At 29.8% G+C, this 25,313-nt stretch overlaps 1 protein-coding gene across 9 annotated transcripts in view; it reads left to right on the top strand.

Moving 5' to 3' along the window:
- The window catches only part of LOC118066265 (protein Fe65 homolog), a 115,373-nt gene that overhangs the window by 80,324 nt on the left and 9,736 nt on the right, over window positions 1–25,313 (top strand). For 8 of the 9 annotated variants that reach the window (XM_035082181.1, XM_035082179.1, XM_035082178.1 and 5 more), the window contains 2 exons: window positions 882–1,185; window positions 24,512–24,646. In XM_035082181.1, the coding sequence (XP_034938072.1) occupies window positions 882–1,185; window positions 24,512–24,646 (439 nt within the window). The remainder of the gene's footprint in view (window positions 1–881; window positions 1,186–24,511; window positions 24,647–25,313) is intronic. The other variant, XM_035082182.1, reaches the window with a different exon arrangement.

Below are 25,313 nucleotides of genomic sequence, written 5' to 3'. Positions count from 1 at the left end.
AAAATTATGGACATATTTTGCCAGATTCTGCGCAACATCATACTTTGTGTTCTACGGCTACTACGGACTTTGAGTGAGTGTTGGGTTGAGTGAAAACGAAGAATTTATATCTCGTATCGTTCACACGTATCTTTGCACTCGGTTTCCGCTCAATTCATCTATTTTTCACGCATATCACGATTACTACATGTGCAGTTACTGTCGATATATTTCTCGTCTGCTTTTTGATTAATTGAAAGTAGTTCACCTCTAGAACAGTCTTAAAAATACCTGATAAAAATTATATGATAGCATTTAACGATTTTTATGACAATCGAGTATTTTATGTCATCAATTATCAATACAGTTGGTAGTTTTATTGATGCTTTTACTTTATTGTGCTATAGAACTTGATGTAATTATTAAGAAAAAAATTTTTATCGTCAATCAATATTTATTACAAATTTCGCTAAAAATATTTTGTATTATTTTGCAAAATAACAATATTGTAATAGACGAATTACATTTCTTCATCAATATTATCTTGAGTCGGTATAAATAATCTTAATCAAGTGTACGAAAAATTTGAAAAATTCATAATAATATCTAATTATGTTGATCATGATTCTCAAAATTTTTAGCCGAGTCTCTTTATCATCATACATCACCAGATTTATTATAATAAATTTCATCAACTTAATTAATCATAATTTCATTGATTAAACTTATTACGAAGATCATTAAATCTCATTGAAAATGAAAACATGCCATCATAATAAAACATTCAGAAATGATTACATCAACTTCTATTCATGTGATGGAAAAAAATAAATAAAAATATTGAAACAAAATGAAAAAAATGAGTGACAACCTGAACTAATAAGATAATGATTTTTTTTCAGAAAACGGTCTTCTCTCCTTCGAGAACCCCAACTACCATTTGGAGTCAGCCCGATTTGATGATGCACTTAATAGTAATGGCACAGCAAACTCGCTGTTTGATGAGTTTTACCCTGAGTTGGTTGTCAGCGGTGGTAGAAGAGATGAGGTCACAGGTGGTATAGGCAGTGGTGGCACAAGACCTGCAAGGAGGTTTTATTGTGCACTAAATCTTGGCAGCATGGGCGTCGATGTCACTCAAGGTCCTCTCACTCAGAACTCAGTGACTGCGGAAACGCCAGACAATACCGCTAACCACAATCTCGGGTAAGTTGAACATGTCACGCTTCAACACTTTGACCATTACATTCAATTAGTCAACTATCTAGTCTCTCTGTCATAAACCTTGCTATTGAATTAATTAAACCAGTACCTTCATCTTTAGTCTACGTCTTCCAAGAAACAATTACATGCTAATTAAAATTAGGATTAGAATAATTCATTTGAGATAAGGATTTCTTCATCATTAATAAATCTTATTCTATAACATAAATTGGTTAATATTCAATAAATAATTTAAACTTTTTTTATTTAAATTTATTTTTTGATAAGATATTTACACCATTATATGCAGAGCTTGATGTAAGTAACATAACCTTTTGTTGAGAATAATCCATTAAAGAAGAAAAAAAAACATTTTCCTAGCCATTTAAAGTTAAATTGAAAACATGAAAATTATTATTATAATTTTAATTGATTTGTACTCTCAAAAGGCGAGTTTCATTTGATATTACTGAGCCATGAAATGAACATTCTATTATATTAAAAAATACAAACTTCAAAAGAAGATATTAAAACGAAATCCATAAAGAAAATTTATTTATTGATAAATTAATGGATATTAAAATTGACGGAAAAAAATTTTTTTTCCTCTAAAGTTAGAGATTGAATGGAATTATTGATAAGAAAGAAATCCTTAGACATAGATAATAAAATAGTGAGATAAAAATATAAAAATGCATGAAGTAAACAAGAAATAGAATAAAATATTAGAAGTCAGTGACTTAATCGAAGAGATTGAAGGGATTCGAAAGAGCTTTTCAAAGAGTCGATTAGAATGCCAAAGATTCAAAAGACGATGGGAAAATTACTGTCAGTGCAAGCACGCCTGTAAGGGATAAATTACTAGAGGGATGTCATGGAAACACGCAGACGTTCCTCGGAGCGATATCACATTGTCGTGAAGTGACGGACGGCAAGAATTCAAGCATAAAAATCCAATTAAGGAAATGCTTGTCGGTTTTTCATCCTAGCTGAATGTAATAGGGAAAAGGGTAAAAAAAATCACCAGAGATGTTGGAGGTGCAAAAGAAAGTAGAAGTTGATTTCATCTTCCTTTTTTTTTCTTTTTTTGACTACATTTCTCTGCCTCGAGATGTGTAATAGTCGAATCCCTCAGGGTTTTTTTTACAATTGAAAAGAAAATGAGTATAATTAATTTGATTAAAATGAATGATATAATAGAGAGTAATGACTAATGAGATTGAAGGTGAAAATAATTTTCGCCATGAGAATAGGAATCAATTAGTTTAATAAATGCTGTTTCCTAAAGGGTTATAAGAGGAAAGAAACATTCATAGGCTGAATGAGATTGAATTGATTGGTGATAATGAGTCTTCCATTATATACCATTGAAACGTTTCATTTATTATTGAACAAAGTCTCATATATATTTCTTATCTTTTGATTAAAATTGAAATTGACTATTAATCTCAAAATTATTTCATTTTCTTTTACATTTAATTTCATTACTGGATTAAAGCAATTATCTTATCTTTTGATTTCATAATAAAATTACTTTTCTAAAAAATTATTACGATCTAATGGGATTTTTATCGAGGAATATTGAAGTATTTTATTCTTTGTTTTATTCCAGTCATTTTCTCTAATAGGAATTGAATAGAAATAAGATGAACAAATTTTATTGTACTTGAGTTTGATTTACATAGTATGAGATCAGGGAGAGTTGATTACATTTACTGAGATTTGGAATGTGAAATTATCATCCTTGTCATCAATTGTTATGTGATGCTTTGACTATAAAGCAGGAGAGTTTACACTAAGAGTTTGTCTACTGGGGGCTTAAATTGTAGAATACATGTTTATACACATCGAAGCTTGGGAGATACATGCTCAAGCTCCTATAAGATAATACTGTTCTACTCTATTCTGCGATTAAGATGTAAATTCCAATCTTTAAGATAAATTAAACAAAGCAGTTGATAATTTTACTGTGTAATTACAACGATGTCTTCTTTACTCAATTTTTCCGTTTATTTTTTTTGTGAACTTAGCCAAAACTTGAAATGAAAAGTTTTTAAGTAAAATTTTGATTTATTAATTTTTTTTTTTCTCACTTTACTGAGCAAAGAATTTTTTGAACAAAAAGTTAATGGAAGTTATTTTCTTAACGAGTTGCTAAGTCATTTCACAGCGACACGATTCTCTTTGTTGCCGGCAGTTAGTAATTCGAGGAAGCAAAAGAGAAATGATGAGGGTAACCATCACTGCTCTGTAATATTCCTTTGAGAGTTTTGGAGAATATGAGATGATAAGCCAAAGAATGAGGACCTGTATAAGAGAAAAGCACGCGCGAGTTTACATCAAACTCAATCTAAAGTTGTCAACTAAGTTTGTCCAACTCATGCTTATATATGTTGATCTCTACCTATTACCTTCCGTAATTTTGGCTCTTTTACTTGTTTACCTTGCTCGCACATTCTTAAACAAAACATTCTACATCAAACCCATATTTACATTGGAATTTGTTTATACAATTTAACTTGAAAAAAATATTTTAAAACTTGAAGATTTTTATTTATTTATTTTAAACTCTTTGCTGATATAAATCATATTTTAATTGTAAATTATAGTTTACATAAAAAGTTTTCTTTTATTTGTTTGTGATTATGATTAGCCGTAAAAATCCAATAATAATGTCACTATAATCTCTGCAAAAAATATAAGCTTAAAGCGTAATCAAAAAGGATCGTAACAATTTTTGATGAATATTATATCAAAACGTTTCCATTTCAATTTGAAATCTTTTTTTTGTTTTTTTTTTGTATTTTGCTGCTGTGGATAAAATCTTTTTTTTGTTTTTTTTTGTATTTTGCTGCTGTGGATATTTTGTATTCACTTCATGAAAATTTAACGTATCGTACACTCAATAAACTTCCTCATCTTGAATAATTTCATATTTCGATATTCCAATAGCTTTTGGAGACAGCAAAGTGAAAATGTAAAATGAATAACGTCGTCAGGATAAGACTGAATGTAAAAGAGTGAAAATTTTCGAGTATTTGAGAAGAAGATTATTGAACAGCAAGATGGGTAAGTGAGATTATATTTTACTAAGAACATGAACATCGAAAAGAGTGTCGTGCTAAGCTTTATCAAATAGTATAGCGAATTGATGTAGCAGAAGTCAGATGCAACATGAAAATATAAAGAATATATGACAGCACAAAAAATCAGACAGTAGAGAAGCTAAGAAGAGATAAAAATGAGAATAAAGTCAGAGTCTTGATACGAAATATAAAGAAAGTAGAAAATCACGTTGCAGACCATTGTAATGTATCTGTATTATTGTTTTTCCTGAGGGAATTTTCTGCTCTTGACTTTCTGGAAAAGGGTAGACAAGGCTTGATTAATTGGAGACAACATCAATCTCTATCACGGATGAAGGATCAGTTATATACCAGTGGATCATATATTTATTTTACCTTTTTGACAAATGGGAGAACAAAAAATTAGATAAAATGACAAATTATTCTAAAAATATTTACACTTTTCAATGTCATTTTTTATTTTTAATTCAATTTTTTATTTCGTTACTCTATTAATCTATATCAACACCCACGAAGAAAAATTGTAACTGGCAAATTTTCTCTTTTTTAATTTAATTTAATTCATTCTTCAACTCAAATATTATTAAATGTTTCTTTTTCAATTCACGTTAAACGAAGAATTTTTTTTACAAAAAAGGTAAAACATTTTTGTTTCTTTATTTTTCCGTTAACTGAAGTACTCTTATTAACGTTTTGCAGCAAGTGCTTTGAGAACGTTCTTATCAGAGAATTTTTATCACTAGATCTTCGAATATTTATTAAACATTTCCTCTCGGACAAATCTTTTACATTTCGTCAATTTTTATCCTTTAAGTATCATTTTAATATATTTAACATTTTTATCCATACCTTATTTTAATTACAATTAGTTCTAAATAACTCTATTCATTAGAAACAACATTACAACTTTATTTGAGTTCAACTGTTACCTCAAGCAAGCATTTAAGTTAAAATAAAGCAGTTCAATTGAATTATTCAACAAATAAAATAATTTATTTAGCATTCTTATGAGCTTAAAAAAAATTTGGTTCTCTTAAATAGATTTACAAACTGTCATGACCTCTCTATAAGGACAATTTATTACAAATCGTAAATAGTAAGTATCTCAATACCATCACTTTTTTATCGTGCAAGGGTTTGTAAGGTATTTTTATCGAGCTTAAAGGAAGCTTTGTAAACTCGGATGACGCATTGTCACAGTGTCGACAGTTTTTGTGATGATAGCATCTTGGTGGTTTTGGACGCAGGAAACATAAACCTGTAAGTAATGACAATAGCCTATTTGCCCCGGGGGTACACGCCAATGGTGAGATCGGCATTGTAGTGAAAGAAAGATGTGAATAGAAAGGTTTTCTGATAGTGAATGGGTGAAGAAAACTACTGGAATTTTGTTATGCTAGCAACATGATCACAAGGATGCCGGATAGGTATCTTAACGATCATGTCTAAAGTAAGGTACATTGGGCGTGAAAAAAGGTGCTTCTGTTAATGGCTAAGACATTCCTTGAGGCTTTCTGAATATCCCCCATCACCAATCTCTTTTATGCATATTTTTATCTACATTTCATCCTTAATTGCTCAAGTATTTAGACTGGATAATTTTATTCAAAAATATTCGTGTAAAAAATTTCATTTACAATACGCTATGCTGGAAAAAACAATTTTACATGATAGCCAGCAAAAGTTATTGATAAAATTCTCTAATTCGGTACATTTTATGAAGACAATCAAAATAATAATTACTTTGGATTACAGACAACTATTATTTGATAATAGATATATTTATGAACAAAAATATTTAACATATTTATTTGAATGCTACCTGCATTAATCAAACAGATTTTATCATTTTAACTCAAATAAAAACGACCTGGAGTTGATTTTTTTTTGCCTGCAATGGAATAAACTTATTTTAATTGACTTTTCCTTCCATTTAGGAGAAATAAAACCTAAGAAAATATATTATTTATGAAGAAAAAAATGCAAATTCAATTTTTATGTAAGATAAGCTTCTCTTCCGGCCATAATATTCATTTATTAAATTTTAATTTACTTTAAAAGTGAATAATTATCATTTTATCAATTGAAATTACATGAATATTTTAAATTTTATTTACTTTAGAAAAAAAAATATTACAATATTAAAATTCACTTATTTTTTACTAAATACTTGAAAATTAAAGTCAAAAAAATAGCAAAATTTCAAAGAATAGTATTATACAGCAGCATCTTCTACAATCCTTTGTACTTATTTTATTCTCTTATTCCTACTCTCATTTTATCTCTCCCCATCGCCAAGAGCTTTACCCATGAAGATTGTCAACGCGTTAACTGCCGTAGACACCTCGTTCTTTCGAATAGCGTAAAAGGGTGTAAAAGGGCGCGTTATTTTGGAATGACAGGATAATTTAAAGCTAGTCTACGACATGTTTCTGATAATGCGTCCAATAAAGTCACGATGTAATAGTTGTAAATATCTATAAACCATTTTAATGTTTATAAAGGAAAAAAAAAATTATTTTTTAAATTATTGAAAAACCTAAACTGTAGACAAATTTTATTGCCTGACCTGTGGCGCCGTAAAACACTACTACGTAGCAAATAAAATTCGTCTTTCAGTAAAGTTCCTCGAGTTTATATCCTCGAGACACCTAAAATAACTCCTGTATACACACTTGAAGAGACTGCCACGTCTAATCGTCAAAAAGCAATCTAATTTTCTCAAGACACGTCAATTACTCGAGCGAAAACTCGTGTCGTAGGTGTAAGTCCCTCAACATGTTCGTCCCAAGTTGATCGTTAAATTAATGACACTCGTAAAAAAGTGAACACACGTTTTACGTAAGACTAACGTTTTTCTATTGCTAAGAAAAAAAACAAAAAATTAATGCCTCATATTTTTTTCTGCTTTTTTATCTCATATTCCACCTTTTTTACAACAACCAACAGAATTAAATTGTAATACTCTTATTTTACCACACACTATAGCACTATAGCACACACAAAACTAGGAAAAGGAAGAAAAAGAGCTAGAGGAAAGTATATTCTACTTGGTGAAAGGATTTTTCCTTTTATTATAACTTGGTATACTTCGTCTATCTTATCCACAGCCAACATTTATTCGGCCATCATGTCTTTGTCGCGTTTCATCGCTGCATTATAGCTGCATTAACGTTTTCACGAGCAGCAGGCTTACACCTTTAGAGACACCTTTGGGATTATATAGATTACGTGTGGCGCGTTGGGATTTGCAACATGGTATGGAGGGTAAATGACCTGCCTGCATTTTGCTTGTACTTCTATACAGTTTATCGTTCCATAATGACTATCGCTCATTAAAACATAACTACTTATATAACAATATTAAATATGTACATCAATTCGTACACTCTTCATGTTAACAAAATATGTTGTATCAAGTATATGGTCGTACTACTGATAATTTTGTATTCAAGCTTTATTCATTGTTTTCATTCAATTTCATCGTTTAGTGCTTTTGATAAAATAATTTTCTCGTTGATGATATTATTTGTAATTTGTCTATCATTATCGTTATTTTCTTTTAAACAATACTTTGCGTCGAATCAAAAATAAAAATTGTTTATGTTCATGCTTTTATACTTTTATGTTACTTTTTCAATCATGTACATACTCGTCAAGATTTTAATTATTTCTAAATAAAAAAAATAAAAATGATTGAATAAATGTTTAATGATTAAGGATGGTTTAAAGAGTGATTTGTCATTGAATTTTTAATACTTATTAATTTTTTTCACAGGCAAAAAAAAACATTTTTTTATAGATATAAATATTTATATTTTTTGAAATTTTAAGTCCGTACATGTGAAAAATATTTCGCATTTTTTTTTATTAAAAATTCAAAACAAAATGTAGTTTGAATTAATATTGCTGCATTCTTCTGACTGGTTAGAAAATATTCCCGTGAAAACTTCAAAAAAAAATCCCCATGTAAAACAATATTTTAAGCTTTTACAACCATGTAAATCATTCATAGAATCCTCTCTTTATACTTTTATTTTATGTATTTGTTTAGGTTAAAAGCTGTATATAATTTATACAATATGCTAAAATATTGAAGCACTCAGTATTTATGGAAAACAAAGCGAGACTTCATCTTTTTTTTTAGAGTGAATATTGAATTATTAATATGTTTACATTCAAACCGAGAACGTTTATTGACAATTTTTTAGTATGTTTTATGCATCATAACGTATAATAATTACACGACAATAACTCGTGAAATTTAAATACTGCCAATTGAAAATTTATTGATCAATTACATAAGTAGAGAACAGTGAATTGAAATATATTCTAGAATATTTAGGTCATAACATTTAGTATTTGATGCATAGATTATTCGCTATAGAGTACTGCTAATACAATTACATTATTTATAGATGGAATTGATTAATCAAAAATTGATTCATGTTACTAAATCTTTATTTCTTATCATAATTGATTGATTAATTCAAAATTAATTCACTAGCATGATCTATTTGAAATCTCTCACTAAAAAGCTTAATTAATTGTTCTATTCAATATAACTATGGTATTTTATATCTTAAATTTCGAACAATCTTTCACAACAGTGGTTTTCAAAAAAGTAATTTTTTATTATTTTTTACAATTTTTCAGTCATATTTTTAGGAAAAACTTTATTGCTTTTTAAAAGTATTGCTTTTGTCAACAATTATCTTCTTATTGCAAAAGAAAAAAAATATTAGACATTTTATTATGTACAAAAAAAGATCAATCATTTAAGTTCAGATTCTTTTCTTGAGTAGAATTTAAAATCTGAATTGTATACATTTATATTAATCAGAATTTTCTGCTCCAAAAACGTTCGTCAATGTTAAAAGTAGATGCTCATCACGTTTTTGCTGAACGATGCCAGGATTTTCTATATCTGGTCCAACGAAATGGCTGCTGACTGAAGAAAGAGAGTCTTATACAGAGACATGTACAGGAATACGTTGATATTTGTATTCTCAACCGATGGTTCGAGTGTGGTCGAGCAAGGATAAAACGAGAAAATGAAAAAAAAACGAATTCACATTTGTATTCTTGCAAGATTGGGCCTCGAGGTGTTGCACATGTGTGGCTTCATCTCCTTCAAACCCATAAGCTTCTTGTACGTGTAGAGAGTCATAGACTTGGACAAAATTGAGGTTCTCTTGATGATGGTAATGCGCATCAGAAAGACTCAGTTTATTTTGTAGTCTCTAGTGTATACCAATGCTGTTGGGCCGTCGTTGTTTTCAATGCTCTATAGATTACGGCTTTGTAAAGATTTTGTAAGAGGTTGGTCGAATTAACTTGATCCCAAAAAGCTGCTTTTCACGTGATACGGATACCAATGAAAGCAATAAAAGTTAGGGTGTACAAGATTTCATTTATTCTCAGTTCTCCATTTTTTTCAAGAAACAAAAAAAAATATTCAATCTTTAATTAAATATTTTTGATGAGCTTTTTTAAGTTAAGCTTTTCATATCAGTTCATACTTTTTTTTATCTATTTTCCATCATTAACTTTATGAGGAATGAATTTTAAAAACCCTAGAACTTTTAGTGCTTTTTGTTGCACATCGTTACTTAGTGAAAATATTGCTCTTCGGTATAAAAACAAAAAAAATGTGATAGTAATATAGAAAATTGATTTACTTGTCAAAAGGAAGTACATCCAAACAACCAAAGATGAAAGTATTTTGAGCGCTTCGTTTTTTTCCGTACTCTCTTTCGTCGTTCAATAAATCGTTTTAATGGGACTACAGCCATATCCATGGTGCTTTTATTCCTCGAAATACTCCTAAATTCAAGTTACGGAAATTTTCGTTGTTGATGGCGAAGGTGAAACGTTTCATGAGACCATTGAGCATTGTTTAAGCCATGAATACGAGTGTAAAAACATAAAATCCTTTTTCCATTGCCTCTTATTTTAGCGTAGCTCACAATATTGAATTTTCTTGTTTTAAAAGTTTGAGATAAATATTGTTATTGAAATACCATCATCTTACTTTTACACGAAAGATTGAAATAATAAAAAACATAGCATAAAAAATATCGAAAAAAATAATAAATAAAATGCTGATCAAATGTATGTACTTGTAGGTATCGTTCTTAAATGTATCGAATATACGAAAAATATTTTTATATTTCCAAAATCTCAAGGGATTGAAATTGAGTCAGTAGCAGATTGGAGTCATGCAGTAGTCTTCAGGGAGCATAAAGTTTGCATAAGAATATTCTTGTGGTTGCATGAGACGAGAAGGAGAAACAGGTGTATGAAAGTTGGCTTTCTGTATCGGAAATCAAAATAAAAAATGAATAGAAAAATAACGAAATCTAGTGGAAGTGGAAGAAAAGCTAGAGAGAGAGAGAGAAACAAAATACTCTAAAGAACAGCCCAATAGGGGTAGAAAAAAAAATAAAAGAAATAGAAAAATTGAAGTGAACCGGAAACAAGGTCGTATATAAGTCACTGGAGAGCCAAAAGTCGATCGACATCAAATACTCTTGAATCGTTTTCTCGGACAACGAAATCCCCCAACGAAGTTTTACTGTACCCAGTGCATTTACTTTTAGACTTCTTTGACTGACACAACTGTATGGGAACGAGTGAGAAAAAACCCACCCTGAGACCACTACTACTGCATTGACATTCTACTGAGTTTCTAGAATTTCATTTATATGCTAAATTCCGGTCCGGGCATTTTTCGTTTCGTTTAGGACTCACGAGGTTGAGATTCGTTTCCATTGGAATGACGATTGCTTCTTCTATTCAAACACAAGAGGACTAGTAGTATAGATCGAGTTTAGTCAGCCAAATTATTTAGGTGTCAGTTGATTAAAAACTCTAATATTATCTTTATTGTAAGCAGAATTTTTGACAATATTAAAATACTCAATAACAATCATTGGGTTTATTATTATTATTATATCTAACTCTTAAAAAGTAATGATTCTTAACAGTTTTTCTTGCTTACTGGTTTTTATTTTATTTTTATGATAAGAAAGGTTGGCTCATAGTTGACCTGTGATTCATTCGACTTGAAAATATCCTTTTTTATGTTTGTAACTTTGTTAGAGAAGCGTAAGAGAGAGTATCGATTCTCTCTTATCCCCCAATGTATCTATCATGAAAAATTCTTCTGATAAATTTAAACGATTTATTTAAAACTTTTAAAAAACATTCCATGCTTTGCAATCTCCGCATTAGTGTTTTTTTTTGTGCTTCAATTTTTAAATTTATGAAAAAATTCTTCCAATGTTATTTTGCAAGTAAAAATTTTTTTATTAAATATTTTAAGTAAAATAGACGACTATTAATCCGAAGTAACAGCAATAACAACAACTTCCCTCTTTTACGACATTTTTCACTGATACGTTCGACCAGTAAATGAAGGTGTGAAATTTCAACCCTCTCAAAGTAATCCAATATTTCAGCTTAAAAGGATTATTCTCAATAAAGTGTATGTTTATTTCTGTTATTGTGTGATATAAAGTTGTATATTTCTTTTATTAACACATGTAGCAAATAAGTATAAAGAAATTAATGTGTCTTTAAAATTTATTGTTATTCTGGTTGAAATAGTAAATTAAGGCAGTCAGACTGTAATTCACAGTTTCCAATTTTATTTTAATTAATGTGCGACGTAATTAGACGTCACGCAGAGTAAAACCAGGCCGTAATATCGCGTGTCTCGTTGCAAGTTTACGAGAATATACCGTAGTTCTTGGTATAATAATATGAGTTTGTTGAACTAAAAGTCAGTAACAAACAAGTTGAAATACAAACGACAATTTTGGTATGTTTTAACTTTGACAATTTACATTAATTGAATTTTATACTTTCATTATTTTACTTTGATAACGATCTCTTATTTATTCCTTTCATTTTTTCATTAATTTTCATAACATAACTGTGATTTTATTTATTATGGAATGCTGTTATGAAGCATAATAATTGTTACGACGTTGTAAAAATATGAAAAATTTAATATAGCACATCCTTAAGTTATGAACAGAACTTGAAGGAGGAAATGACATAGAACAGCTTGTCGTGTTGAACACGTGTTGTTCACACAATGATGTCGTAAATTTTTTTTATTCTCTCCTAGCCTTTTTTGTCCAAGGTTATATGCTGTTATTGCAAAGTATCTGGGGGGGTAGTAAGTGTGACAGTTTTGTCAAGGAGTGTAAAGTTTTAGCGGTCAGGGTTGAACGTGGTTTAGGTTGATGCTTCCTAAATATTTGTTCAAGGATCGGTGGCAAGATTAACGAGTCTGCATTCAATTCTGTCTCAATTTGTCTTATAGACAAGGAAAAAATTTCTAATTACTAATGGTGTCATTGGTTATTTTTTCAAGATCAACTCTATGAAGTAAAAAAAAAAAACTAAGAAGGAACGAGTGAAGAATTAATGAAGATTAAAAGATCAACCTGTGTGAAATAAAATCCTATAAAAAATGTTAAAAAAAGTTTCAAGACTTAAATGATTGTCAAAACACCTCTTTTATCTCTAAAATACTTTATTTTAGCTCAGTAATTTTAATTGTTGATATTTATTCTATTAATTAGTATAATTGTTAATATTGTTAGGCCTGAACTGACTTATCTTGTTGAATTTGTAAAACTGTTTAAAAAGTGAAATGAAAGATTTCGCAAGTAACATTGAATAAAGTGGTAGGATTGAGGAGGCGTGTATAGGTTGAGTATACTGACGTGGCTACTATGCATTCCAAAGCGCCACGAAGTCGGGGAATAATCATACGGGCCAACGACCCTCTTCACCCTCTGACCCTTATGAAGAAGAGAGAAAGAAGAGAAGGGAGAGTGTTCGTGCACTAGTCAGTTGGAAATGCTTTGTGATTTGAGTAGAATTTTCGTGTGGTGTAAAGGGTGAACGGACGCTTTATGCACGGTCTAGGTGATGCATCGAATTTTCAAGATATTTATCTTTTATCACAAGTCAATTTGCTATGTATAATTACTTGCGGAAAAATTAATTTCACTTCCGGCAATAAAATAATTATACTCGACAGAGATTGAATGGATAAAATAAAAAAAAATGTTGATATTTATCTGCATAGAATAATCATAATAATAATAATAATAATGACGATGATGATGCAGCTTAAGATCTTATTACAAGCCACAGTTAATTGCGGTAGTAAAAGCTCCGCAGTATATAAAATGATGTGCCTAGGGCTTTTCAAGTCGTCGAGTATCTCAGTGACTCTCGAATAATAATACACCCAGTATCCACTTGTGGGCGTACACCCGCACAACGACACTCCACCACTCTTCTGGCTTTGAGCCACACTAACTTCCGGTCCGGTGGTTTCATCGCCTGTGGAGACTCTTCGGTACTTAACTTCTGGACTTAACACCCTTTCATACCTAACCTTCATTTATTAACTTACAAGAAATATTGAAAATTATTAGCTTCATTTCTAGTAATACTTTCTTCTTGTTTTTATGCTCTTTACGTCTAACAATATTTCAGTACATAAATTATCCATTTTCTTAGTATTTCAGCATGATGATGAACAGCAATCATTTATTATGCACAGACAATTTATTTTCGTTTCGTAAAGAAAAAAGATAGATAAGAAGTTATTTTTAACTCTTTTTATTTATTACTGTATTTTAATTATTTTCTATTTTTAAATTCTTTTTTGTTCGAGAAATAAATATCAGGTTGAAAAAGTACTAATTGGTAAAAAATATCGTTTTTATTTATTGAAAAGCATTGAAGTTAAAAAATTGTAGCTTTTATTGACCTTTCATCAGTATTTTTTAAATGAGATACTTTTTTACAAAAATCTAATTATAGTATATTAAGTATTTTTAAGAGAATAATTGCTGTATTTTTAGCTAGGATTACTTACATTAAATTATCGATTTTCTGTACGAAGAATTTCTCAATTATTTGACTCTTTGACCTTTTTTGTGGCTTTAGGTACTTTAAATAAACACGAAATTTGAATAATATAATTCAGAAGACAATTGAGCCAAAAAAAATATTAGAAATCAAATCGACACCCGTTTTTGTGAATTCAAATATTAAATATTTATTCCACTGATAAACTCAATTTTCATAAAAAAATATCCGAATGAATTTTGCTATTATATATTTCTACATACAATTAATATTTAGAAAGCATATTAAAATAAATTTCTGTATTAAATGAAACTTGTAAAAGAACTAGAATTAAATTCATAATTTAAACACCGTAAAGACTTGACGCAACAATTTAATAAAGAAGTTAGTAAACTTATGAAGAGCTCCAATACTCAAGTAATTCACTGATTAAACTAATTGAAATTCAATGAAATAACACAACTTGGCTTGCAAGATTTATCTTCAACATCATTACAGAATAAAAAAGAAAACAAGTCAATAATCAATAGCAACAACGTTGAGCAGTTGAGTTGCCAAGTTTTCATCCCTTTTATCTTTTTGTCCACCCTCATCATCTATTCCAGAGTCCAAGAGTGGAACGACCTCGTCAACGTTCATCGAAGACTGCAACGGGATCTAGTATCGGAAGAATACAGTACATAAGATATCAGGCATATAAGTGCGAGAAAGAGAGAGGAAAAAGATAGAAAACAGCTGCAGGGGTAAAGGGTAAAGAGGAAGAATGAGGTTGACTGTAGTCTATTGATTGGGTTCTGCGACGTTCGTCGTATCGAATCCCGTCGGTAATCTCAACGCCGGTCGGCATCACTACCATTGAACCAACTTGCCAAGTATATCACATATACAAGCCTCGTGAAAGTGCAGAAACCTCGTATGTCACTATCAATAGTCTTTCTGCTTTTTTTACTCATTTTTTCTCTTTTCTATGCTACAACCACTACATAGGGACAATAGCACACGCTATAATACATGTATCGACAGCTCTAGGGTATTATGCTGTAGCTAGCAATGTTCAAATGTCTATTTCATTCGTTTTACCTCAACTAAATACTCGATTCTTTCGTGATATTGATATACTATCGATCTTTTTCACTTTTTTCAACACATTTTTTCTCTTCGTTTAGAATAGAGATTTATTAAAAGATATGACTCTTGTATGTAATAATATTAGAGTCAATTTTAGTGTGTTCATTTCAGTGCACTGAAAGTATCTAAATATGCTATCACGCATTTTATTAATATTATAGTTCCTTTTTATACATCATAAACCAATTAAAAAGTAGTTACAATGTTAATCGATGATATCATAATTAAACACTTGTAAGGGATTGATATAAAACATTTTCAAAATTCATGCTAATAAATGTCAATAAAGTTCCAAGTTAATTAGTTTCATGCAGAACTTGATAGGCAACATTTCAATGAAATGCTCTTTTCTTCAAATTGAGTTTGGCGTCTATCAAATGTGAAAGTGTCTGATTGTATTATTAATTCACAAGCCAAACAAAATTCGTTGAATGACGAACTATGCTTTTCTAACTTTCATTCACAGTTCGTTTCATTTTCTGATTCTTCAGCGAACATAAACAAGCAGTTTCTTGTTGTCCAAAAGAGATGTACCCTACCTACTCAATCGAACAAGTTGCTTCGCTTTCTAGCAAACACAGCTGCAGGCAGACGAAGACAGGAGTAGGATAAATTTGAAAGACAAAAGTTTCGAATTTACTTTCCTTCGAATTCTCGTCCCCATTTGGAATGTCTTTTAGAGACCAATACAGCTTCAATCTATTTATCTATACTTACTTTTTTCCCTTACTACCTTCTACACGTTTATTTCTCATTTCTCTTTTTGCTTTTGTGTTTTATTTAAATTACAAGAAACTTGAAAAATGATTCCATGGTGTTTTTCATTGTGTTTAAAAAATAACTTTTCTTATTTCCTATGTTTTTTGTTCTAACTTTCCAGCTGGAAAAGGGGCTCCAGAACTTTATACTCGTATTATATTGAATCGAGTTTCTATGAGAATTATCGCGACATACAAAACAAAAGTGAAATATATTAACGGCTACCTCAATATATGCTTATACTACTTGAAAGTACATTTATGAAGTTTTTACTGTAATGAAATATTTGTTTGCTTCCATTTCAACATTATAAACTTATTTAAAATCTATTTCTTTTATTCTTATAAAACACATTAACATTATCTTTTAAAATTTATCAATAATTATTAAATATATTCATTATTAGTTTAACAGAGTTAAATTAGTTAGTTACTTTCGTTAATATTTAAGTACTACAAAAAAATATTATTGAAAATTATTGTTAAAAAATTCAACTCGGTACAAATAAATGCATAAATTCGTGTCAAAACTTTAATAAAATCATACCAATCAATGCAATTTTTTTCGAAAGACATTTTTGTGTGTTAAAGTGATACGTAAACCGAAAAGCATGAAAAAGGAGTAGAAACAAGGTTGACATTTGAGATTCAAATAATAACAATCGATCATGGAGCAGGTAATTTTTCGGCTATTAATCATATCGTGAGACCTCAAAACAAAAAAAAAATAAAAAAATAAAATAAAACCAAAGGAAACAACTCACGGGTGCAATAGATTGTCTATAGACTGCATAGTCCGCAGAGTTTTAGTAGTAAAGGCACGCGATGGTACGGCATCATGACGTCATCAGGTCGTACGAATTTAGCCGGGTGCAACCGAGTCAATCCGAAAGCTTTACAGACTCCACGACTACTTCAGTCTTTCTCCGGCTGTTGAGCAGTCATTGTTCGCTATTTTTATAGCACGATTTGTGTGATTTTTTCCTGGTTTACTTTTATTTCAATTTTAATTCTTTCATAACAATACTTTAAATGCTTCAGCTGAAAGAATTTCATGTCTGGATTGCTTCCATTGAACCATTTTCAATTGCAGTGACAAATAATCATGAATATGTATACGAGTGTTTATGAAAATTCCACTGTTTTCTAAAATAAAAACACAAGTCATTAATATTATTCTTTAAATAATTATAAATTAAATTTTTTTTTTTTTTTAATGAATAATAATCCAAGTTCGGTGGAAGTTGAATTAGTGCCGTGTATTCCAATGGTTGCGGATATAAGAAATGCCGGCAGCTGACTGTAAGTTTGCGAAAGAAATCAACAAAGTATTGTTACGAGCCAAAATGGTACTGAATAATTTACACGATTGACTTGATAAAAAGGAAATGATATAGAAGTAATGAGAGTGATTTTTCCGGGACATCAACAAAGAAGAAATCGATATTTGATGAATAAATTTTTGTAGATAAAATAAAAATGCATGACAAGTAAATCTATTTAGTGACAATGTATCTAAAATAAATACTTATTAGATACCTCAATGTCACTGAATCGCTCATGATGCTATGATGAAAAATATTCAAATATACCTAACATGTTCATTTAACTGAATTTTAAATTTTATTTAAATTTCATTTCAGGCCTCGTTTAAAAATATCATCATAATTGTTCTGAATATTTACAGAAAAAAAGAATTAGTGAAAAAAGTTGACAAAAAAAATTTGCAAGTCTGTGATTCCCTCGTGACACTGTATCGTTATTCTTGACATCATGATGATTAATACTTCTGTCTATAGTGACATACAGCACAAACACGAACGTCCCTCGAGTATTTCTGATGAAAAATTGTTAAATTCAACAACGACATTTTGAGGTGTGTGGATAAATTTGCAATAATGTTCCCTGGTCCATTAAATAGTAGGATTGTAATCAAATATTGTGATACACATGAAAGAGTGTATTATTATTACACCGATATTCTCCAATAAAATAATATAAGCTATGATAGTATTTAATAAAAACATATTGGATTTAATTATGATCCATTGTTTTCATTGTAGGCTTGAAACTTTCCAAGTGCTTTAATAACACCTTTCTCTTACATGTAAAGATTTCTCTATTCACATTCTGATTATCATTATCATCATGAAATTGAGTTATTCGTTTTTTATTGGCTAAAAAGTTTTATCTGTTTATGTTCTCTACTTTAACTCACCACATGAATAGATGTTTTTTCTTTGGAACAATAGTATACTCATAATGCCTATCGCTTTTTCATTTACTTCTCTATTTGTGTATTTTATCTGAAATATTTCTCTTTAATTAGCAATATTTTGGAGAAAAAATATTTTCTTTTCTATTTTCTACATTGGTATTCCTCCAAGATTTTGTCTCAACTGGCTAGAGCTCTATTCAACCTTTTCGTTTTCTTTTGCCACTATTTGTTCGTGCAAATTATTACCTCCTCTCTTGTTTTGTACGGAAGAACACCCAGAAGAGCTATATAGCAATTTTCTCGACAGAGAAATACTACAATACTCACTTTTATCATATAATGAAACTACTCCTGTTTCGGTTAGCATTTTACTAAAACTCAAACACTATATTTTGCAACTCATATCTAATGAAGGAAGTCTATTGTGTTTTACTTTTTTTTGGTTAAAATAAACTCTTTAAACTCTCAAGACTTCATATGGTTTTGCTTATGATCATGTTGTATTTTATTAATAAATCAAACACTCGAGAGTGCAGCTGGTAGCATTGATGAAGTACCGAGATTGAAAATCTTTTTGTAGTACTTGGCCCTTTGTATAAGGCAATGAATTGATATTTTTAGAACAGTTATTTTAGTAAATGCAATATAGAGTTTTCAGTTGTGTTAGTGTTGATGGAAATATTTCTAGTTTGTTGCATGAAATTGTTTATCACATTGTAATCATTTAAAAAGGCAACAATTTATAAATAAAATATTTATTTCAATTTCGAACAGGAATTTTTACAAAACAATTGTTTTTCATTCTTAAATTAACTTATTTTCTCAAGAAAAGAATTTTTATATGATCTGGGACTACATTAAAAAAAAAAGCGAGTTTTACAAGGAACGATTGATATTCTTATAGTTATTACTCTTATAAAAAAAGCCATTTCGGTATAATGAAAAAAAAAAAATTTTTTAACCCAGCCTTTCCACTTTAATAAAGAGTTTTTGCAGGTTGTAATTCATGTTGATGACCTAGAAAATAACACTGAAAAGGTGAGAAATAGAAAAAAAACTCGCCCCTATTTCTTACTCTCCTTTCTGAATTGTATTTTTCTGGGAAAATTGCAATTTATTTTTTCCATTGGATTCGATAACTTACACCTTGGGCTTTAATTTTTTTTTCTAAAGTATCTTACGACAATTCGTTGTCGAATGTCGGTGTCATACAGCTGATAGAGCAATTTTTGTTCCAAACTGGAATCAGAGTCAATGGAAAAAAATCTCTCAACTCTTTAAATTGTATCTCTAAAAAAAAAAAAATTGTTCAATTTTTTTCAATTGTTATCGAAATCTTACACTGTCAAATCTAAAAGCAATCTCTACTATTTACATTGGAATTTAGAAATTTAAAAAAAATTTAATAAACATAACAATGAAAGAAAGAAAAAGAAATTCTTTTATTATCTTTTACATTCTAATCTGCATTTATTTTCCAATGTTTTACCTCAATTGTCCTTAAACATTTTTCATTCTAACTCTTTATGCATAGATCAGAATAGATGCTCTAGCTAAAACACTTTTTTCACGATTTTTCATCATCAATCACTCTTTAATAGAACATAAGAAATATAGGTAAAGTAGAGATAGACATCAATAAAATGGCCGTCTGACGACACGAGGTCGTTACTACTACTATCCAGTAGCAATATCAGGTCGACAGGTTTTCCGTGACATCACAATGGTATGAGGTGCATCATGAAATTGCGAGAAGGTACATAGTACTGCCGAGCACACCCGCGACTCTCCATAAATCGTCCAAATGGAATTCCCTTTTCTCTCGCTTTGGTGCTCCACTAACTTCCATTCATTTTTTTCTTTTCCAGTTGTGCGCCCTATCTCTTACGTGCACTCCCCGTTTCTTCCGTTAGCTCGGCAAGACGTAATCGGTGAGACTCCGGAAGCCTTTCCGCGTGTTCCTGATAAACTCCTTGCCCCTCTATTCTATATTTGCAAGACTCACGTTGGAATCAGACTCCAGCTAAGATATATCGCACTTCGAGGCTTTGAGATCGAAGATTACAATGTCTCAGATGAAATGGAGAGAACTTATAGTCATCTAAAAACTTGCAACTGCATGGAAATAAATTAGGAACACGTAGAGAACATTACAAATTTAAATTTAATACTACAGTTGTATAAAAAAAAATTGCCAATAATTTTTATTCAAACTCTTTTTTTTCCTTTTCTTCTCTACTATCCATTTATGGATTGATCAAAAATACTTTGCAAGTAGATGCATCATTCATAGAATGTTTTGATAATTCACACTGCTGTCCTTCTTATAAATGCATATTTCTCTATTTAAAATCAATTTTAAATGAAAAAAAAATTATATAATAGAAATATAAAATTATATGAACTAGTAATGACTACTTTTTCATTTTTATCATTTAAATTATTGAGAATATAATTATTTCCTTATTGACAGAATAATTATTTTTGAATTATAATTATAATACAATTTCTCAACCCGATTGAAAAACACAGAATAAATAGAATATTCAAATCATAAACATTTTTCAGATATTATCTGATGTTAATTATTTATTTATAAAACTTATTCATCTGAGAATGACCTAAAAAAACAAAAATAAATAAAAATAATGATCTTGAAAAAAAGATGGAATTGTGTATATTTAACTGAGGGAAATAATTTTTTTATGTAACATTGTCTATTCCACCGTCATCTCTGAATAAATCATTTCTTCAATTTTCTCTTAGTATATTGGATTAAATGAAAAAGGGAAAATTTCGACAGGGACCATTATAAATTTAGCCCCTGAAGACATATCCAAGGTACGTTGATGAGCATGGGGAGTTGAATCGAAGGGTGGTAAATCAGCATAAACTTAATTACCCAAGGCCGTGTGCACGTTTTGAAAGAGAAGCAGTCAGTTGAGGCAGGATGAGACGTTGCTCCATCAGTCTGACATCGAAAATTCAAGTTTTAGGCGAGGGGGGAGGGGCGTGAAGACGTTAAGAGGGATGCAAAATGCGCGTATACTTGTAAGTTGAGTGACGTAGGGTTAGCAAAGTAAAGGCGCACATACAATAGAGAGAGATAGTCGTAGGGCAAATCCAACATAAATGTGGAGGGGTTAAAAGTGGAAGTGAGAGGGATGCTTGCGCCGGTGCCGTATGTATTGATCGAATGAACGTCGTCCGACGCCAACGACGCCGAGGCCGTTACCGACGCCCACATTTCTCCTGCCAGAGATGAGGGAGAAAGACAGACAACAACTTTTATTCACGTCGCGCGGAAAAACCCGCGCGTCGAGGAATCTCTTTATTTTATTCCAAAATATGCTCAAGAAGTTACTATGACGAAGAAGAATTGCTGGAAAAACATCCGTGCATGAACAAAGTCCACGGATATTCGAAATTTGAATGGATATGTATGCACGAAGAACACATTGCATCACTTCATTTTTATTAATTTTACCATTTCTCTCTTTATTTTATACAAACATTTTTTTAGGAGTTATCATTATGGAACATCAACATTAGATAAGTAATTTCATTTATATAATTTCCCTATCAGCTTTGAATATTTTTATCAAATTATTAAATTTTTATGCATAATTGTATTAAATTAAATTTTTCAATATTATTTATGTGAAATAATAAAATATGAAATTTAAAATTAATGAGTTTATAACTCCCTTTGTAGACAAATATCATTTTTCAAACTTCATTGAACGCTGTTAAAAGCTTTCGAAAAATAAACACAATTTATTTGATTGCTTAAAATTAAAAAAATTCGTCTAATTTAATAATTAACTCGCAATCAAAATAAATTATAAATGGATTTATCAATCAACTTTTAAAAAATGAATAGAAATGGTAGTAAATGTAATAAAAACATTTACGATTAGAATCAATGACCAACTTTATGACAATGATTAACCCCAAAAGCTCCTCCCAACTAAAATGAAATTATTTTTAGTCAGCAACTGAATTAAAATGAAATATAAAATTATGTTGACTTAATTAGTGAATATTAATGAGTAAATAAAGTCTACGCGAGCTAAAAATAAATAATTATAGTATGAAGAAATAATTTATTGGTCTTCATGAAACAAGGGAGGAATAGAAAATAGAGTATACATGTGGTTTCTCTAGTAATGTACTTCAGCAAAGTCCATTATACAAAACGTAATAGCAATCGACTACACTAGAATAAACCGAAATCGTTGGTAAAGTAGTAAATATAGATACCACTTCCGGAGTATCTGCAGTTGCCTTTACATTTACTTTTCACAGTTCAATAGACTGGGGAGATCTCTGTTAGACCTGCAATTCAGCAGTGAATTCGTGCGCAAGAATATTGCATACTTGGAAACTTGGAAGAATTTAAATTCTCTCGATTCCCTGAACAATTAATTTGTTGAGAATTACCCATTTTAACTAATTACTTGTGTACTAAACTCTATCGAAGCTGTTTTATCGCATGAATCATTTTAACAGGACGTTTGCTCGTAGTTATGTAAATAAAAAATACCACATAAATTATTTCCATCGAATGCTTTCGACCCAATTAAAGTCGAGACATTTGATAGTATCGAAAGATCGATAGCTCTAATCGAAAGTCCTTCGTTTACGAACGAACGGTAATTGCTGGTCGTTTCGTGCGAACGTAATTCTACTTTGTGGCCGACACGACACGCCCGTAAATTCATATGTTTTGCATATAGACTCACCATTAATTTGATACATGTAGTCAAGACGCCTATTTCTTCTATTAAACGTTCATAAAACTCAATTGCTAATGGCTTTTATTGAATTGGTGATGATGCTTTTTATCACGTTATTCTTCATTCAGCAACACTCAAATTCACCTAATTCATTATATTTTTTATTTTAAGCTCAATCACATATTAACATTGCTCTAATATCAACATTTCAATCATTTCTGGTTATTAAATTTTCTTAAAAAATTATTTTACTTGTTTTTTACTGGAAAATTTAATTGTTACGAGAGAGTCCAATAAAATCAATATGAATAAAAGATTATTAGAAAAAAAAATTCCAATAATTTTTTACAACTTTCTTTTTTTCTCAACTTTGAAAAAAATTTCCACGTAACACAATAAGGTCTAAACAATTTTTCCAGCGTAAAGTTCAAGGCTAGTATGACAAATGTGATGGTTGAAGGTCTCTCTGAAGGTGAAATAAATGATAATTCAATGAAGCCGCAAAGTTCAAGTGAGTTTGAAGGAAAATAAGAATAAAATGTAATATCATGGCAATAGTAGGCAAACATTCTCAGTTAATCCTTTAATTATTTAAGCTTGGTTAGCAAGTGTATGCTAACTTGTTTCGTTGTTGGCCGGGTTTTATTATCGTTAATTAAATTGCTACACTTATCCAGAAGCAGTTATCCCAAGTGAACACGTTTGCGTAGCAGAAAGATGAGAGTGCCAAGAAGACATATGAACACTCTCACTTTATTTTAATTAATTTTGGTGTTGTTTTACTCGTAAATTTCAGTAACTGTTTCCTTAGTAACAACATTAAATAACGAAAAAAAATTAGAATATTTAATAAACTTGTTTTAATTCCAAAAAATATACTTTATTTTTGATAAAATTTTTTTTATAAAATTTATTCAATATTATTCAAAAGTCTTTTTTTTCTTTATTTTATTAAATAAATAATTCATGCTGATTATTTATTGACGGAATTAATATTTGTGTTGGGAAGAAAATTGAAAATTAAAATCAACAAAATAACGTAATATAATTGCAGTTAAATTTAATTAAAGTTGAGTTATGACATGAATAAATTCTACAAATTTTTAATTGAAATAATGAATCTAAAAATAATACTTAATATTCATTAAAATTACATGAAATAAAAACAAACAAAATTCATACATTAAACTAACGAAATTTTATCTTCTACATAATTCATCAAAACATTAAGTTAAACTTTTCTCCAAGGTTTGACTAATGCTCGCCATTTGTAAATTAAGAGATAAATCGGCATTGTAATTAGTCAACGTAATCTCTATCCAAAAACAAAAAAATTTCAATGTCATCGTTTTACTTAATAACAATTTTTTACACCAATTAACCTGGATTTTATTTCTAATGATCATTAGTTAAGATTAAAATATTATGAATAATTAAGTAGTTAAATTTCACATGAAAACAATGAAATTATTACTCAAAAAAAAATACGTGATTTAGGTATGGCAGCGAGGGTGCGGATGTAGCCGAGTCGACGCTGGTTGATGATAATCTCAACGGGAATTCTCGACCATCATCCACGGCCCTGTCAAATGTTTCCGTAACCCTCGATGCCGGTGGTTCCGACCTCAGAAAGTACGTACTTGTAAAAAAAAGTCGTACTAACTTACTACCTAAATATTGTTTTGATTACTATTATTATAAATTTCCCTGCACTGACAATGAAAAAAACCAGTAAATTATGTCGCTCTTAATTATCACTAGCTTTTCACGACTCAAATATATTTACAGAGAGATAATATCACTCAGAGACTCTCCACTTTGGTCGTTGTAAATTTTTCTGTCGCTTTTTTGTTGACCTCGTTCAAAACTTTGATCATTTTTTTCTTTTTTGTTGAGTAGAATTAATAACTCGATTATTATTAAAAATTTTCATATTATTATTTATTATATTATAAATATAAATTTATATTTTTTAAATTCAAGTAGTAGTGCTTATATAATGCTTCAGTATCTGCAGCAATGTACTAATAATATTTATTAATAAAGATAAATGTACCAGTAATTAAACAAAAAATAAGATTAGTGTACGACCGAACTAAAATAATACTACTATTTAAAACAATCTTTCATAAATGTAGAAATATTTTGTCGTAATTTATTGGAAAGAATTCACGTTAATAAGTGAAAAAATCAAGTTTGTTCTAACATATTAACAAGTCTCTGATAATTAATATATTTCACCCCGAATCACTTATGATGATTTAAATATGCTAGTTTATTTAAATATAAAGTAAATGAT

The sequence above is a fragment of the Chelonus insularis genome, unplaced genomic scaffold, assembly GCF_013357705.1.
Source record: "Chelonus insularis isolate UGA/USDA-ARS -01 unplaced genomic scaffold, ASM1335770v1 contig_339_pilon, whole genome shotgun sequence".
NCBI classification, from domain to species: Eukaryota; Metazoa; Arthropoda; class Insecta; order Hymenoptera; family Braconidae; genus Chelonus; species Chelonus insularis.
This window is presented reverse-complemented; position numbering and strand designations above follow the sequence as displayed.